Consider the following 18,079-nt stretch of genomic DNA (forward strand, 5'->3'; position numbering starts at 1 on the left):
GACACCCCACAGCACGGGACAGAGCGCCGGGACCCGGGAACTCAGAGGACACCCCACAGCCCCACAGCACGGGACAGAGCGCCGGGACCCGGGAACTCAGAGGACACCCCACAGCACGGGGCAGAGTGCTGGGACCTGGGCGGTGGGCCGGCTGCCGAGTGCCATGCGTTCCCTTGGAGTTCCATGGCCTCTAGGGCCTGGGCATTTTGGGGGAGATGGTCAATCTGTGAGCCCCAGCATCTGCAGGGCATCTGGGCATCTGGAGCTTTTGGGGAGAGAGGGTCTGTGCACCTCTGGGCTTTCAGTGGCATTTGAATGTCTGTGATTTCCAGTCCGTGGCTTTCATCAGATCTTCGAAGGTGTCTGTGGCCCCAAGAGGCTATAAAGTGTGGAATTTGGTGACTCTTTTTCCAATGCATTGTGTTCGTCAGATCTGCCCAGCACTGACGCAGGAGCAGGACCCCCGAGGCGTGGACTGCACGTGCCCCGGGCCTTCCTCTGCCATCAGAGTCCCACCTGGACACGCGCATCCTCTTGCCACGTTCGAGTTCCGGGCCATGCTCTTGGGGCTCTCTGAGACCCTGGGACCCTGGCCCTCCCCGAGCACGGCCCACTGCCTGAGAACCATCCAGTGAGACCACAGTCAGGCGGGAGCTAAGAGCCACCTCCAGCTTCTTCCAGGGACAAGTCCCAGCAAGCCCCCCTTGCTCCCTTGCGCTCTGTCTCTGTGAGCCTAGGAGAGAGGCTGGCTTCCATCTTGCAGGAATGGCTGCCCCGAGTTGCCTGTTGCTCCTAGCAGCAGTCTCTCTCTCTCTCCCCTCTCCTTCCCCCACCCCGCCCTCCCATCCTGCTTCCTTTCCTCTCTTCCCACCTCCCTCTCAGCCTAAGCAGGTGGGCCCCAGGCCTGCTGAGCTCGGACCAGGCCTCCCGTGCGCCCAGCAGTGGTGCGGCCCCATCCCACCAGCCACGTTTCTGTTAGCACCGGGTCCCATCACCACCCAGCCCCCTAACGGGCATCAGGACAGGAATTTATGAGCTCATCCAGGCTCTGTGTTCACACCAGGCTGAGGTGTTTCCAGAACACCTTTCCCCACCTCCTTCTGTGACAAGAATGGGCTTTCTGTTTGCGCCGCTGGTGGCCCCCGTCGGTAAGCACCGTGTGCGTGCACGTGTGTGCATGTGCTGTGGACAGGGCTTCAAAGCCGAGCCTTCCTGCTCCGAATCAGCTCATGGGTCCTTAAAGAAGGGGGTCAGGGTGAGGAGACCCTCTCCCCGGCTCCGGCCACCTCCTGGCCGTCAGAGGTGGGCGCCACACCATGGGCTTCTGGGGAGCCGCGTGGCAGCAGCAGGGCGCGGGACTGAGGGGGCAGCGTCCCAGGGCTCGGCTCCTCCCCACACGCTCGGAATCCACTAGGCAAGCTGATTATGGATGCCACAGCGTGCCCGCCTGCATGCACACCCTGAACAGGGCGGGCAGCTGGCCGTGCCCACTGAACGTGGAGGACCAGCCCAGCAAAGAGCCCACAAATTAGAAAGAAGTGCAGGAAACCTCAAATTATATGTAAAGAAAGGAAAGGTTAAGAGAAATGCTCCTTCACTTCACTTGTAACTCAGCATTTCTAACGAGGTTGACTTATGAGCTCGGGGAGCTGTCAGGGACGGCGGTGGGAGAGAGTGGGCAGGAGGGCAGCTTCCTTTGGAGGTACCTAAGACTCCCAAGGCTCAGCCCCAACAGCCCCAAAGCCAGGCTTTTAGGTGGCATTCAGGCAGTGTGCTGGATTCCAGACCTGGGGAGAGAGGCAGCCCTCTGGCCACTGCCTGCTAACGCTGGCCATGTCGAGACACCCAGGCTGGGCCACCTCCTTCCCTCTGCGGCTCCCTCCTGAGTTCATGGATCGTGTGTGAACAGAAGCGAGCAGAGAGCCCAGGGTGAGCACTGTGCATGCGACCGTTCGTTCGTCTACCCACCGATGGGTACTGGCCTCCTGTGCCATCGAGAACACCCCAGGACTCAGGCTGCCCCAAGAGGCTCCCAGAGGGCCTCAGAGGTGTCAGGGCTGGAAGACTTCCCACCAAAACAGGCCCAGCTCCCAGGCGTGGCTGGATGTAGCGGGCACCCAGGTTGGAAAGGCAGGCAGAGACATCACGTTTGGCATCAGATCCTTGGCGCTGGCCCCACCTGGTACAGCAAGGAGCGTGTGTTCAGCAGCACCTGCCTGTGACCTTTGACACCTCTGAGCGTTCCCGTTGCCGGCGTTTCTTCCACGGATCCCCGATCTCCAGGAGCACCCAGAGCCCAGAAAGTCCCCGGTCAGACGCAACTTGGGCAGCCTGAGGGCCACCAAGCTGGGGAGGGGTGGCCTCTCTCTGTCCTTGTGGGTGCTGGCAAGTCTCACTCCAGGGGAAGCAGGGACCAGGAGTGGGACTACCCAATCTGCTTTGTGGGTTCCAGAGCACATGAAATCCTGCGGCTCCGGGAATAGGGTGCAGGGGCCCTCCCTCTGGTCCCTGAGTGGGCTCTGGAGAGCACATGGGACAGCCCGGCCATGACACAGCTCTGGAGTCTGGCAGTCTGGGCTGGGAGCTGGCCCTGTGTCTCCAGGGCCTCCATCTCTTCTGCAAAATGAGTTTCGGGACAGCAGCACAGCACCCACCTCACAGCAACCACCTCACAGCACCCACCTCGCAGCCCCTGGGGATCAGCAAGGCTCTCACCAAGCGTGTCCCTGAGTGTGCAGAGACCTTGGGGAGGGCAGGAAAGGCGGCAGGAGGCGGCAGCGGTCGGAGCAGGACCTGCCCTTTCTGGAATCAGAGACACCACAGGCACAAGAAGGCGTTGGGAGGGGTGCGTTGGGAGGGGTGCGTTGGAAGGGGTGTGTAGGGAGGGGTGCGTTGGGAGGGGTGCATTGGGAGGGGTGTGTTGGGAGGGGTGCGTTGGGAGGGGTGTGTTGGGAGGGGTGTGTAGGGAGGGGTGCGTTGGGAAGGGTGCGTTGGGAGGGGTGTGTAGAGAGGGGTACGTTGGGAGGGGTGCGTAGGGAGGAGTGCGTTGGGAAGGGTGCGTAGGGAGGGGTGTGTTGGGAGGGGTGTGTAGGGAGGGATGTGTAGAGGGGTGTGTTGGGAAGGGTGCGTTGGGAGGGGTGTGTTGGGCCTGCAGCCGCCACCTGCCCAGCCAGAACCACGGCCTAGGGCCACTTCAGGAGCACTTCTGTGATCCAAGACAGAAAAGCAGAAAAGCAGCGGCTTCTGAAGTTCTGCCCAAGCCCCTGCTCCACCTGCTCCCTCACTCAGGAGTCCCGGATGGGTCCAGCAGCTCCCCCGAGGCTGAACCCCCCATGCTGGGACAGGGAGCCAGACGTGGTCAGGCATCTCAGGGGAGACACAACACCTGAGAGTGACAGCAGACACAGGCGGGCCCCTCCCAGGGCACCCTTCCTGGTGAACCCTCTCCCTACACACCCCTGCCGGCACACCCCTCCCAACACACCCCTCCCAACGCACCCCTCCCAACGCACCCCTCCCAACGCACCCCTCCCAACGCACCCCTCCCTACACACCCCTCCCTACTCACCCCTCCCAATGCACCCCCCTACACACTACACACCCCTCCCTACACACCCCCTCCCAACACACCCCTCCCTACACACCCTCTCCTAACACAGCCCTCCCAGCGCACCGCCTCCCCATGCACCCCCTCCTAACACACCCCTCCCAGAGCACTCCCTCCTGGCACACCCTTTGCAGTGCACCCATCACTGATTCAGAGCCCTGATACCTGGGAAGTGACAGTGACAAGGGAGGAGAGGTTGTCAGGCCAGAGAAGGGACCCCACCTGCAGAGCAGCAAAGCCTGGGCACGAACTCGGGACCAGGACCTCTAGGGGAGTTGCTGCCTCCCATCTCCAGACCTCTGCACCCAAGAGGGACAGGGACAGACCGGAGGCTCCAGAACACCGTCCCATGCTGGAGAGAAGCCAGCTGTGTGCCTGTTCAGACACGCTTGAGAGAGCAGGGATGTTTACCCTGGCATGGGGGGGTTGGGACTCAGGCTGCATGTAAATACCTGCAGGGCCATCGTGTGGAAAAGAGAGGCTTATTCTGCAAGGTGAGGGGGGCATTACTAGAAGGGAGGGCCTATCCCCCAAAAGCAATTCCCCGTGGCTCCATGCGTTCCACGATACACAGGCTGCCTGCGAGCGCCATGGGGGGCTGCTCCCGAGAGCACGGTGGTGTGTGCCTGGAGATGGGCCATCCGACTGCACCGGGTGGGTCCCTAGGCCTGCAGGCTCATCAGTGGCCGGATCACAGGCATCGCGGTGGCCTCACACGTGGGGCTGGGTGGAAGGGCCAGGGTTCTCATCCAGCAGTTCTGCCACAACACAGAATCCACAGCTTTGAGAGGGAAATGGCCATCGCGTCAATTTCCTCCTTTTGCTGGATTCGGCCTTCTGCTCACCGAAGGCTCCTCGGCCCCTTCCCCCAGGACAAGCACACATACATGAACACACACACACACATACATGCATGCACAGGTGCACCCACACACCTGCACACACATACACACGCCCACGCCCACATATATGCATGCCTGGATGGCGAGGTGCTTGGAAGCACTTAAAATAGTGGTTGGTCAGCCAGCCAGGGTCACGGATTGTTTTTCTATGGATTTCTTGGGGAGATGGGCCCCAAGCCCTGGAAATTGAGGTGAAGCCAACACTTTTTTTTTTTTTTTGAGACAGAGTCTGTCACTTTGTCGCCCAGGCTGGAGTGCAGTGGTGCGATCTCGGCTCACTGCAGCCTCTGCCTCCCAGGTATGAGCAATTCTCTTGCCTCAGTCTCCCGGGCAGCTACACGCCACTATGCCCAGCTAACTTCTGTCTTTTTAGTAGAGATGGGATTTCCCCATGTTGGCCAGGCTGGTCTTGAACTCAACCTCAGGTAAGCCACCTACCTCAGCCTCCCAAAGTGCTAGGATTATAAGCGTGAGCCACCGCAGCCGGCCGAGGCCAACATTCTTGAGTCAATAGCCAGACCCCAGGAGAAGCCTGTGTGATGGATGTGGTCACTCACAGTGCCATTTACCTTCCCCCCAGTGCCTGTGCCATATATGAGGAGAGACCCACACAGAGAGGAAGAGATACAGAGGCAGAGAGAAGCAGAGCAGGGAGACAGAGGGAGAGACTGGCACCCAGGCCACCAACCACACAGGGACTGTGGGTCCCCCGCCCCATAGCGAGCTCCAGCCTGGACCCGACCAGTGGTGGGGCAGACCGGGGCACGTGGGTCTTGGCCAGCCCAGCCTCACTCCCTCCCTGGGGGAGAGGAAGAAGGCAGGGCTGCCTCCTCAGGCAGAGGGCTGCAGACCACAGCTCTGGCTTGCCAGGCCTTTCCAGCGGTGTCCTGATGCGCAGCGGGAGGTGAGGGGACCCTGGGAGCCCTTTGTGCCTGGGGAGGGACCTTGCCATGTGGGGCTGGTGGGTCTACACCCTAGGGGGTAAGAAGCCCCTCCAGGGACCGCCAGCCCCTGGCGGCCTCCTCCCTCCCGTGCCATGCCCCTGCCACCTCGTCCTGGCAAGAGACGGGTGCAGTGGGGCAGGCTACTGAGTCTGTGCTTCTTGGGTTGGGCTGGTCCTGGATTTGGGCAAGACAGGCAGTGACCTCCTTGGACAAGGTGAGGAACGTTCAGGCAGCCCCTTTAGGGACCGGACTTCAGATATCCAGGAGGATTAGCCATCCTGCCGAGGGCGGAGCTATTGCTGCTGAAGTTGGTAACACAGAGGAGGTCTCCCTGGGAATCTGCCCTGAGTCCTGAACAGCACCGCAGCCGCAGACTCCCTGCCAAAGCGAGGCTCAAACCAGCCAGGTCCCAGAGCAGGGGAAGGTGTTGGCTGAGCCCGTGTCTTGGGTGCATTAGGGGTGAGACCTGCCTCTCAGGCAGTGGCCTGAGCCCCATCAGCTGGTTGCTGGGCTCCGAGGGGCATGTACTCAGGAGCAGTTACTCCTGGCTACACCAGTGTGGTGCTGCGACCCAGGTGCTCCAGCTCTGAGGACAAAAGTCCAGATCCCAGGTGGGAGGGCACCACCCACCCTGGGTGAGCGCCAGCCCTCGGCCCTCGGGCACTGTGTGTGATGTGCTGTGACATCTGCAGGCCTCGATGGGGAGGCGGACCCATGGCCTGGGGACGGGGCAAGGATGCTGCCAGCCCCATGTGGCCAGCTGTGCTCCTACTAAGCCGTCGTTTGCATTTTGAATGTCCCCTCCCCCCGCTGCCAACATTCTCCTCGGGCGCCAGCCTCCAGCCTGGTTATGCTTCTTGGACCTACATTCCCTCTAGACACAGGCCCATCCACAGTTCCAAGTGGACAGGACTCATGGCGACCCCGGGCAAAGAAGGGACCTGGTCACTCAGTCACAGTCACTGGATTGATGGAGCCCACAGCAGCCAGCGCATGAGGTTGGGAGCATTTCTGCTGCTGCCATCTCCAAAATCAGACAGGCTTTGAGTGACTCTCCCACCGCCCTGGATGAAGCCAGAAGGACCCCAGGGGTGGGCATAGCTGTGTGTGATAGGGAGCACGGGGACCCCAGGAGCACGCCCCTCCACCCTGGCCAACCTCCCACCCTGCACCCCAATCTCCCTCACCCGGCACCTCTGGGAACCCTTAGTCGGGAACCCCAGCTTGGTGGTGGGTGTCAGCAGGGAGACCGAGAGCGAGCGGAACAGGAAAGAGACTGGAGGCCCTCTCCCTGTCTCTGCTGCACTCTGGGAGCCAACTTGTCCCTGAAGTCTCAGGAGAAGATGGAACGCCATGCACAGAGCCCGGGGCGGGCCATGCGCCTCCCCATTGCTTAGTGCTGACACTGAACTGTTCAAAAGAAGAACTCCAGCACCAGGCCTGAGATGGCTGGGAACCCAGGAAGGTGCCTGCGGAGCATCTGAGGGTCAGGCACTGGGATCACAGGAGCCTCTGCACGGGAGTGGATGTGCTTGGCCCCGGCCTCCTGAGGGCCTGGATGCTGGCAGCTGAGGACAGAGGCTGGGCCAGAGGCTCCTGCGCCCCGGCGGGCTCCTCGCCTGTCTCTTTCCATCCCGCGCATCCGCGCCTTTCTCCACCTTCCCTGACTCCCCCGGCTCTCTCTGGTCCATCTCTCTTTCAGAATTAGGCCCATTTCGTTTTGCTCTGGCACGAATGATAAAGTCCCCCAAAAGCAAAAAGTCTCAGGACTGAGACCCCTCAGCTCACAGCCTCTTTCCAGATTAGCCTGCAGGGTGTCCAACAGAGCTTGGCCCAAGCATATCTGCTCAGAGACTTGTCACTTAGAGGACGGGGCTGCCACAGCAGCTCCCGTGGGCCCTAGGAGGGGCGTGGTTTCGGAGCTGATGGGGTGAAGATGCAGAGGCGGACTCCACAGCAGCTTCTGTGCACCCTGAGCTAAGCAGCTGCCTCCTGAAACCTCCATTTCCTCGTGGACTCTCAGGCCCTTGGTCATTGAGGAGGTGCCTGTGGATGCCTGGGGAATGCCTGAACTGTTCACAAAGCACCCGACTCTCTGGTCAGAAGAGGGCGGCCCCCGACCTCAAGTGGACGACTGCTCCCCTTTGCCAGGTCCTAGAGTCCACAGTGGAGCAGTCAGGAGAACTCCAGGGAATAGGAGGCCGTGGAACCCAGAGTCAGCGTCCATTGTTTCCACCTGGACAGGTCACTGTCCCATTCTGACTTTCCTGGGTCCTTCTGACTCCTGCCCACCCAGACACAGCTGCCCAAGGACTCACCTGTCCAAAGACACACCTGTCCATCAGGACACACCTGCCCACCAGGACACACCTGCCCAAGGACACACCTGCCCACCAGGACACACCTGCCCAAGGACACACCTGCCCACCAGGACACACCTGCCCAAGGACACACCTGCCCACCAGGACACACCTGCCCAAGGACACACCTGCCCACCAGGACACACCTGCTCACCAGGACACACCTGCCCAAGGACACACCTGCCCACCAGGACACACCTGCCCAAGGACACACCTGCCCACCAGGACACACCTGCCCAAGGACACACCTGCCCACCAGGACACACCTGCTCAAGGACACACCTGCCACCAGGACACACCTGCCCACCAGGACACACCTGTCCAGCAGGACACACCTGCCCAAGGACACACCTGCCACCAGGACACACTTGCCCACCAGGACACACCTGCTCAAGGACACACCTGCCCAAGGACACACCTGCCCACCAGGACACACCTGTCCAGCAGGACACACCTGCCCACCAGGACACACCTGCCTAAGGACACACCTGCCCACAAGGACACACCTGCTCACCAGGACACATCTGCCCACCAGGACACACCTGCTCAAGGACACACCTGCCCACCAGGACACACCTGCTCAAGGACACACCTGTCCACCAGGACACACCTGCTCAAGGACACACCTGTCCAGCAAAACACACCTGCTCAAGGGCACACCTGCCCACCAGGACACACCTGCCCACCAGGACATACCTGTCCAAAGACACACCTGTCCAGCAGGACACATCTGCTCAAGGACACACCTGCCTCCCAGGACACATATGCCTACCCTGACCCACCTGCCGAGCAGGACAGACTCACCCAAGGACACAGCTGCCCACCCAGACACAACTGCTCAAGGGCACACCTGCCCACACAGACACAGCCTTTCTACTTTCAGGACCTGAGTGTGGTGTGGCCCCAGCCCCTGCCCCCTGCCCTCCCCCCTACCCTCCCCCCACCCTCCCCCCTGCCCTCCCTCCTGCCCTGTCTGGGCTGGGCTGCCCGGAAAGCTTGCTCAAGATGCTGCTGGTTGGGATTCCGAACCCAGGGTTGCCACTGGCCAGAGCAGGGGAGCCCAGGGGTCCTGCAGCCGCCACCCACGGTCAGGCTGGTCGAGGGGACGCCCTCTCTCCACAGTGGACATCAGGTCAGGTCTCCTCATCAGTGGTCCTCAGAGGAGTAGGGGTAACAGCAAATGAAGAAAACAAGCCCTAGGGTTGCCGCTCTGCCCGTTCAGTGGCAACAGTGACAACAAAGTAAAGCCAATTCGGTGCGCGTGTGACTTTGCGGGTGTGGTGAGAACAGCTAGGTGCCTGCACGCTGCTGGGTGTCAAACTGAAACTCTCCAGCCTTACGGAAGCCAGATGCTCTTCTCAGTCTCAGAGTGTGTGCAGGCTGCCCTGAGCACCGCACACACGCACAGGCACACCCAGCAGCACCTTCCCTTCAGACACGCGTCTCTCCAGCCCAGCGCCCCAGGGCCTTCGCAGAGGGCTCCACTCCCAGACACAGCTGCCTCTGCCTTCTCACACGCAGGACAGCTTTGCTGCAGGGGTGGGGAGCAACTCTGGAGGCTCATTTTATCGCCAGGCCAGGGCAGTGATCCACTCGGTGAGAAAAGAAAAGGCCATCCGTGCCTTTGTGCTGGGCTCCTGGAGACTCCCGGGCACGGATGGGCAGGCTGGGTGGGCCAGGAGCCCACTGATGCCCGGAGGGTGGGCTCCGGTCTGGTCACCGACTCGCCTTCCTACTCGAGCCCAGGCAGCCGGGTTTCTGGCGGGCAGAGGCAGTGTGCAGACTGCAGCACACAGGCCACCTCTGACTCCTGCTTCGCTTTCCTCCCAGCAGAGCTCCGAAGACCTGGGCAGTGAGAGGTTCTGCGTGGAGGCGGGTCCGGCGGGGGCCGGCAGCTGGCTCAAGTACATCCGCGTGGCATGCTCCTGCGACGATCAGAACGTCACCATGTGCCAGATCAGTGAGCAGGTAGGTCCGAGCTCGTGACGGGGCTCCTGCCCGTGGAATTGTCCCTGCGGACATGGCACTGAGATTGGCGGAGGTGCCGAGGTGAGGGTTGTCTGAGCCTCTTTGGAGACATCTGCCAAGCCCTGGCCCATGGTTGGGTGGCTGTTTGGTGCTCGGCCAGCACTGACTTCTGGGGAGCTGACTCACCCCAGGAGGGGTTCCATCGGAGTCTTGCTCAGGGCCCCTGCCCGAGGCCAGCAGCTCCTGAACCCGAGGATGGTGGTTCGGGTGGAGAGGAGCAACGAAGCAGGAAGGACCCCGGACCCCAGGGTTCACACTTCCTGCAAATGGCGCTGCCCGTGGGACAAGAGAGGCATAGAGCAGGAACCGTCACTGCAAGAATCCATCTAAATGGCTCTGTTGAACCAAATTCTCCGAAGAGTCAGCACCAGCCAATGGGCAGCCACTCAGGGGCCTCCTAGAGACACCGGGACCTCTGTCGCAGCCTGACCAGCCTGCTGAAGGCATTGGCCTTTTCGGTACAGAGTCCCTGTGCTACGAGCAGCGAACCAGGGCCGAGAGATGCCTCCACCTCTGTCCCCACCACCCCAGAACTCAGGACCCCCCAAGCTCCCTGGATCCCTTGAGCTCCACAGCTTGTCCACACCACCACCAGAACAGGCGTCTGGACCCACAGGCTGATCAGGAAGAAGGTACGGAGTCTCTTTCCACTCCAGAAGGCCCCATGTCCCCAGTGCTGGATGTCGCTTTGTGGATTTCTCGATTTCAAGTTTCCGAGTGGCCCCTGGAGACTCTTCTCCCTCTGGAGCCAGACCCCCTGGGTGGCACTCCCGCCCTGCATTCTCAACGCAATGTGTTCCTCGGGGTGCCTGGGGTCCCTGGCTCCTTCTGTTACAGCAGTCTGGTTTTTCCTATAATATCTTGGGGTTGTACATGAGATTTCATTAGCGAAAAAAAAAAAAAGGATCCCATGACTATAAAAAATGTTCGTGAAGACCACATAATGACACATTCCCGCCTAGCCTGGACAAGCCATTAAAAGTGGTTCAAGGCTCTTGGCTTTAGAGAAGCAATTTTGCTTTAAGAAATGCAGACAGCAAACTCCAGGGAGGTCCCGCAGGCCCCGGCCGGCTGCCAGGGCCTCGTCTGCCGTCCCCTTGGCTGTGGGGCTGTCTCCACCACGCAGTCGCTCCGCTGGACAAGCTCGTTCGGATGGGGACAGGAATCTGCTCTGTTTCTAGGACTTCGATGGCCTTCAGTTAGAACCAAAAATGTTTGAAATAACTTTTTCTGATTGCAAGAAAAAAAATACAGAGATGAAGCAAAAGAATAATCACAACCATAAGAACAGAACTTAAAAAAATAGTTTCCTTCTTCCAGATGAAAGCGAAGTTGGAGTGAAGGAGAATTAGGCTTGAGGCACACAGGAGGACGGTCTGCCCGTCCCCTTCTGGGGCTCAGAGTTGCAGAGAGTGTGCGTCCTTGGTCATCTGTGGGGGAGCCGAGGGGCCGGGGCACCGAGGGGCTGAGCCGCGGCTGGGCTTTTGTGAGATGCATACGGCAGTCACAGAGGACCCAGATCTTTTTATTTAGGAAATAAATGTTTATTAGAACATTTGAACTAAACTTACGCAGCGAAGTGGGTATCTTTATGCGTCTAGCTTTTTTAAAAACAAACAGATGTATAATCTTCTCAAAGAGAAGCCTGTCTTTAAAAAAAAAAACTCATTTCATTGTTAATATTTCAGGGTAGCTTTCCTTTTAGCCACACATGAGGTCCAAATGGAATGGACTGCTTTGCAGCCAACCGTTTTTCCATAGCCAGGACCAGGGGGCAGAAATCCTTCCTGCCAGGACCGAAGAATGATCCTGAGCCCCGCTCCGTTCCCTCCCTCTACCCTGCCATTATCTCCTTCCAAAGCTCCGCCCCAGAGTCAGAAACACACTTGGCTCTATTACCCAAACCACAGGCAATGTCAAAACTCCTTCGGGTACCTTCTGACCTGATGGAGGTCTCTCTCCACCTCCGCCTCAAGGGATTCATTCTCTCTGTTTTAGGTCCATAGGCTGAATTATTAAAGCCACAAACCGAGAGGGAACTTGAAATGCATATCTAAGCAAATGCAGCACCAACATGGCCCAAAGCAGAGAGGAGTTCCTCCACTCCGGCACCTCCAACCCCTCAGCCCTCCCGTGAGACCCGCTGCTCCTGAGAACACCCCTCGTATGCACCACAGCAGGTGACGTCGGTGTCACGGTGCAACCGACGTTCCTGCCCATGTCCCCGCAAAGGTGCACCTCTGAGCTGGGTCAGCCACGTGGCTGGAATGCCGGGAAATGCCCGGGAAAGCAGGAGCTGGCCAGAGGTCAGAGGCAGCGGGGAGACTGGCCGCCCAGGCGCGGGGAGCGAGGGGCTGGGTTGGCAGCTTCTCATCCCGAGATCTCAAAGGTGAACTTCAGTTATCAAAGGAAAATGAGCATTGTGTTGGATGTGTTTTCCTTTGATTAGTAATAAGATTTAAGCACTAAAAGTATGAAAAACTTCTCTCAGAAACCCAGAGTCTCATATGAGATGACTTTTATCAATGCCTTTTTGAAAGGGGTAGAGTGGATTTCAATCAGCAGTCTGGTTTTCCTATAATCCTTTGTCAATAATCGTTTGTAAATGCTTGTTCCCTCGCTGGACAGCCTCACGGCCTCAGCAGAAAGCATGTCCATTCCCTGGCCTTGACCATAGGAACGTGGCTTCCCGCAAAGCAACCTATTTGACCCCGTGTGGAGCTAAAATAAAAACTGCCCTGAAATATTAATAAAACCAAGATTTTTTAGAAGCTTCTCTTTGAGGAGGAAATGTTACATGATATTAATGCCCTTTCTCAGATTCCCACCATCCCAAGAGTTCCACCGGGATTTCCCAGCACTTACAGACACCACGTGCCCTCACACGCAGACACGCAAGTGAACGATCTTCCTCCCTGCCTCTGCTTCTCCCTCGCGAGTGCTCCCTCTCTCTCTCTCTCTCTCTCTCTCTCTGTCTCTCTCTTGCAAGCTGCACACACACCCTACCTCTAACAGCTCAGACACAGAAGGGAAGGAGCCGTATCTGAACAATGTCGAGTTTGCCAAATGGTTTTCAGCAAGGAAAGTACTTCAGTCAGAAACGCAGGACCGTCATTTTGAAGTTCAAGACATGATCTTAGCCCAAGGAGACTGGGGCAGAAGAGGGTCTAAACATCCTAAAGAGAAAGTTCTGGAAGCCGCAGCTCCCCAGAAAAGATGACCCCTCCTTCCGGGCAGAGGAGAGAGGCTGCTGTGAACCGAAAACTCAGGTCCATCAATATCCAGACGGGGACCCAGGCTGGGCTTTCCCGCGAGTCTCCTGCTAGTAGCAGCAGGACATAGGCAGACTCCGGGGCCTCCAGGGTGGGCCTGTGTCCTTGGGGTGAGACCCACACTTCAGGGGCACTTTGGAGGCTGGGGAGTCACATAGCTCCCTCGGCCCATCCCAGGCTCCTCCTGGCCTTCGCTGGATGCGGGGTGCTGTGCAGTCAGATGGGGTCTGGGGGCGGACGCTACCCCCACGTCTCTCATAGTTCTGTGCAGTGGGCTGGCACTCTAGCTCATGCCTTGGGGTGCTCCGGGGTGCCCGCTCAGCTGGATGGTGCAGCACCCACAGGCCCGGTTCTGACTGGCCAGGACCCATTCTGGCTGCTCAGAAGCCTGCTCAGATCACGTGGCCCTGTCCCCAGCATCCCCTGACATGCCCCAAGATACCTGCCCTGTAGAGAAGAGGGCGGGCCAAGTGCTCCTCTGCAGCACTGGGGAGAGGCAGCGGACAGGGGCTTGAGAACAGGTGGGCCTGGGGCTTGGAAAGGATCGGCAGCCGGCCAGCACCTTCCCGGAGGCTTCCTGCTGCCCTGCCGCCTCCCGGCACCTCACTTAGAGGCAGGACGGGCTGAGCTGAGGGAGGCGTGGAGGTCCCAGCAGCCTCCTTCCTGGGCAGGGCGGGCACGGCGTCCTGCCCCTCCCCATCCCAGGCCCTGTGGGAGCTGGACCGTCCTCGCCACAGACAAGAGTCACCCCCATGGCATGGGGCTGCGGCTCGTGGGCCCCATCACATTCTCATCTAGCAGTGAGATTCCCCTCCTGGCCCTGGGGGACCTCTTGAGAGGTGACCGGGCCCATCCCAGCCCTCCTCATGGCTCATGGGGGAGCCCTGCAGAGGCAGAGGCCACACTGGGCCATGAATTTGCTCCTGGGCCCGGCCCTGTTACCCGAAAGGTGACTTCCGGTTTTCCAGTGGCACGAAGAGGCCTCAGACCACAGCCAAGGGCACACTGGCCGCTTCCCACGCCAAGCGTCCTGCTGCTCCTGCGGCTGCACGGGCTCTCTCCTGGGAGCACAGTGTCCCCGCACACAGCTGGGGGCCGTGCCTTTCCCCTGGGACTTTCGGGGTAGTCGATTGCAAGGGAGGTAAGGCAGCAGTTGTCGAGGGGGCCTGTGACCCGCCGCCACGTCTGAGCGTGAAGGGAGACACAGGAGGCCCTCGAATCCCCGAGCGCTCTGGGGTGCGGCCCCCCACCCTCCACCACCCTCCACTCGGCCTTTTGTTTCTGCAAAATTCAAGATGCTCAGATCACCCCTGGGTGGTGCTTTCTCCTGTAATTATGAACAAATGAGTCGGTTTGAAATGTTGCAGAAGACACAGACGGGGCAGTTCCTGAATTTGTTTTAACATCAAGAAAGAAAACCTGAGCTTGGTGATGAAGTGCCCACAGGAGGCCGGAAGGCCGGAGAGGACGACGGCAGTGCGGCGCTTTTTGCTTTTTGGGTTTTTTTTCTCACGTTGCCTCAATAGGGCAAGAATATTGGTGGTGGGATGTCAACTGGCTAGTGGGGCTGAGGGTGGCGGGGGACGGGGCTGAGAGTGGCGGGGGACCGGGCTAAGGATGGCGGGGGACGGGGCTGAGGGTGGCGGGGGACCGGGCTGAGGGTGGCGGGGGACCGGGCTGAGGGTGGCGGGGGACCGGGCTGAGGGTGGCGGGGGACAGGGCTGAGGGTGGCGGGGGACGGGACTGAGGGTGGCGGGGGACCGGGCTGAGGGTGGCGGGGGACAGGGCTGAGGGTGGCGGGGGACGGGGCTGAGGGTGGCGGGGGACCGGGCTGAGGGTGGCGGGGGACAGGGCTGAGGGTGGCGGGGCACGGGGCTGAGGACAAACACGAATGTTGGGGAGCAGGACTCAGGGGTTCAGGCCCCCAGCGTACCTCGGAACAGCTGTGGGACTCTCGAGCAACCTGCAGTACCCCCTACTTGAGAAAAGCAGCCCCAATCTGCACAATGCCCAGGGGCTGCCTGGACATCAGGGAAACCCTGAAACCCCAGTGCCTTCCAGGGACAGAGCAGGGACCCCGGTGCCCGCAGCGGAGCTGAGCATGTTCCGTCCGCGAAGTCATTGTCTTAGAAGAGTGCCCGTCGGTGGCCGGGCAGCACCGTGGGTGGACGAGAGTCCGCGCTGGCTGTTCCTGAGAAGCCGGAGCCTCCCGGGTCGGTGGAGGGCATTTTTCTTTTGCTTTGCTGTTCTGGGCTCCGACCCGGGTCCTGCGTTTCCGTCTGGGCCTGTGCCCTGTCAGGGGTGGGATTTTAAACAGAGGGCACCCGACAGCCATTGCCTTGTTCTGCCCCTACCCCAGACTTGTCCATACTCTCTTTGCTTTTATCTCTCACACTTTTATACAGAGTTTCGCTCTTGTTGCCCAGGCTGGCGTGCAATGGCACGATCTCAGCTCATTCCAACTTCTGCTTCTGGGTTCAAGCAATTCTCCTACCTCAGCCTCTCAAGTAGCTGGGACTACAGGCGCCCACCACCACACTTGGCTAATTTTGAATTTTTTAGTAGAGACGGGGTGATGTTTGTCAGGCTGATTTCGAACTCCTAACCTCAGGTGATCCGCCCGCCTCAGCCTCCAGAAGTGCTGGGATACAGGCGTGAGAAATCGCCCCTGGCCATCCTCACAATTTTTTTAATTAAAAATCATATTTTTGTGAATTTGGTCAGGGCACACAGGAGCCTCCAACCCTCAGACACAGTTTCCCCCCTTGAAATGGGAAGGAGGAGGGCAGGGCGCTCCTTTCGGCATTTCATAACCAGCTCACAAAAGACTTCCAAATTATATGCAAGTTACTTCGATTCCCATTTTCCGAGGCCCCTTTTGGAACAAACCGATCCTCTTGTTGGTGGAGAACAAGGTTTAAATTCAGCTGTGCCGCCTGAACCCCTAGGCAGACCAGCTGTCGGGATTTGTATATTCCGATCCTGCTCATCACAGGTTCCCTTTACTAGAAGAGGCTGTTTAAGAATGATCAAGGTAATTTAACTGCAGACCCATCATTTGTCTTTTTATAATCCAGATCCAAGCCACACAACTAAGAAATGGATAAGTGTACACAGAGTTTTATTTCATGTCTGGGTCTCTCACACAACACAGTAACAGAACTTAGGCTGGATAAAAATGTTTCAGCCACGTGCAGGAGAAGAACGTGGCCAAGCCCGGGACTCCAGCGGGCTTTTCCTCGCTCGGCCAGAGGATGGACTGTCTGCGAGTCCCAGAGCCCGGCTGTGGTCCCCTTGCTCCGCTCAGCACGGAGGAAGCCGGGAAGCGAAGCCGGCCCGAGGCAGGCTCCCGAACACAGGCGTGCACACAGGGTGGAGAAGGAGACCTCTGCCCAAACCCCGGCGCTGCCAATCCGGACGCTGCCCCTGCTGGCGCTTAGGGCATCGACTAGGGTTATTTCTTCATCACTACGTTCTCAGCTCCTGGGCCAGCCTTGCGGCTCGGGGGATCACAGTGCGTGGGGACAGCAAGGAGTTAAAATGAAGCCAGGAGTCCGCACTGAGACCCAGCCGCCTGTGGGGGTGGAGTCCCGAGAGCTAAAACCCAAATGCCAGGGACAACCCTCTCTCCCAAGGACAGGTGAGAGGCAGACGGGGCCACCAGGGGAATGTGCTTTTTGGAAACGATTTTAGAAGAATTCAAATTCCACTGGCTGCTTTCTCATTGTTTGTGAGAAAAGCCTCTCACACAGCACCCCAAAGCCTTCACCAGCTCAGGCGCAGTTAAATTCTGAAGTCCGGAGTGTGAGCGATTGAGTTGTTTATGATGAGCACATGGAAGGAGAGTTCACTGATCCTATTCCAGCATCCCTTTAAAGTTTCTGGTCAAAAAAGAGAGGCAAGAATGCCCAAAAGTCCAATTGCTGGAAAAAAATCAGTGATTCCAGGAAGGAGAGAAAAGGAACGGCCGCCGCTGGGATTCAGCCACTGCCTTTTAGTCCGGAGTCCAGGGCGTCCCACCTGGTGGAATCTGCGTGGAGTTTTTGGTCTATTTATATTGTTAAATTCCACGATTAAGTGGGAATGAAAACCGTAGCACTTAGGGCTTCACACTCAAAAGTCGTCTCTTTTCTTGTGAGTTGATTTGATGTTTTTAAAAATGCACTTAAGACTTGCAGGGAGAAGGCGTCCCGAAGCCGGCAGCCGGGGCACATCTGCACGATGCCTGTGTCGTCGAGAATATCGTTGGGAGCAATGATACTAATTTTCATAAAAGGCTCCGTCTGAACGAACGTGGCCGGGGCTGGCTCCAGGCTTCTCTCAGCAATTTCTCTGCCTTCTGTTGAGAACGTGGCCATTTATTTTTCCCAGAACTCCATTTACCTACCAGAAGCCGCCTCTTTGTGTCTGGAAGGTGATAAAAGAGGGAGCAAATAGGCAGGGTCACGCGGAATCCAGTTCCCGTCGCGAGGACCTGCGTTTCGTGTTGCTCGCCCAGGCTCAGTGAAGCCATTGTTGTTACAAAGAGAACCTGAAGTGTTGAAACAAGGACTTAACTTCAGATCAAGTCTGTTTGCCATCATTATTTTTTAAAGCCGTTTGGAGCAGACATTTATTGGCGCTAGTAAACTCAGCTGTTGTGAAGAGGGTTCCCACCCTCTCGGATTCTTAAACCAAAGAGAAAATCCCAGCCCCACCCGTGCAGCACAACCCGGGGACTCAGGCACGGCTGCAGCAGCGCAGCGGACGCAAGTGTTTATAAAAAGGCAGGGATGCTTCCAGCCTGGCGCTTAAGCAAATACACCGTTCTTCTTCCTCTCCCGGGCCGGGCGCCCTCCCTGGGGCGGCCGCTGGGGGCTAAAGGCTCTCAGAAACTGCAAGCCTGCTTTTTGCTTGAACAAACTTCACCCACCAAGCTGACTTAGCACGGCCTCGGGTGGGTCGCACGAGGAAGGGCGGATTTGGA

General features: G+C 58.7%; 1 protein-coding gene across 1 annotated transcript in view; it reads left to right on the top strand.

The window, feature by feature from the left end:
* Positions 1–18,079, top strand: part of PRDM16 (PR/SET domain 16) — a 368,424-nt gene that overhangs the window by 308,496 nt on the left and 41,849 nt on the right. The window contains exon 4 of the mRNA XM_064363712.1: positions 9,647–9,781. Coding sequence (XP_064219782.1) covers positions 9,647–9,781 — 135 coding nt within the window. The remainder of the gene's footprint in view (positions 1–9,646; positions 9,782–18,079) is intronic.

This window comes from Aotus nancymaae, unplaced genomic scaffold (genome assembly GCF_030222135.1).
Source record: "Aotus nancymaae isolate 86718 unplaced genomic scaffold, 86718_ANA_hifiasm-v0.15.2.pri h1tg000053l, whole genome shotgun sequence".
In the NCBI taxonomy this organism is placed as follows: Eukaryota; Metazoa; Chordata; class Mammalia; order Primates; family Aotidae; genus Aotus; species Aotus nancymaae.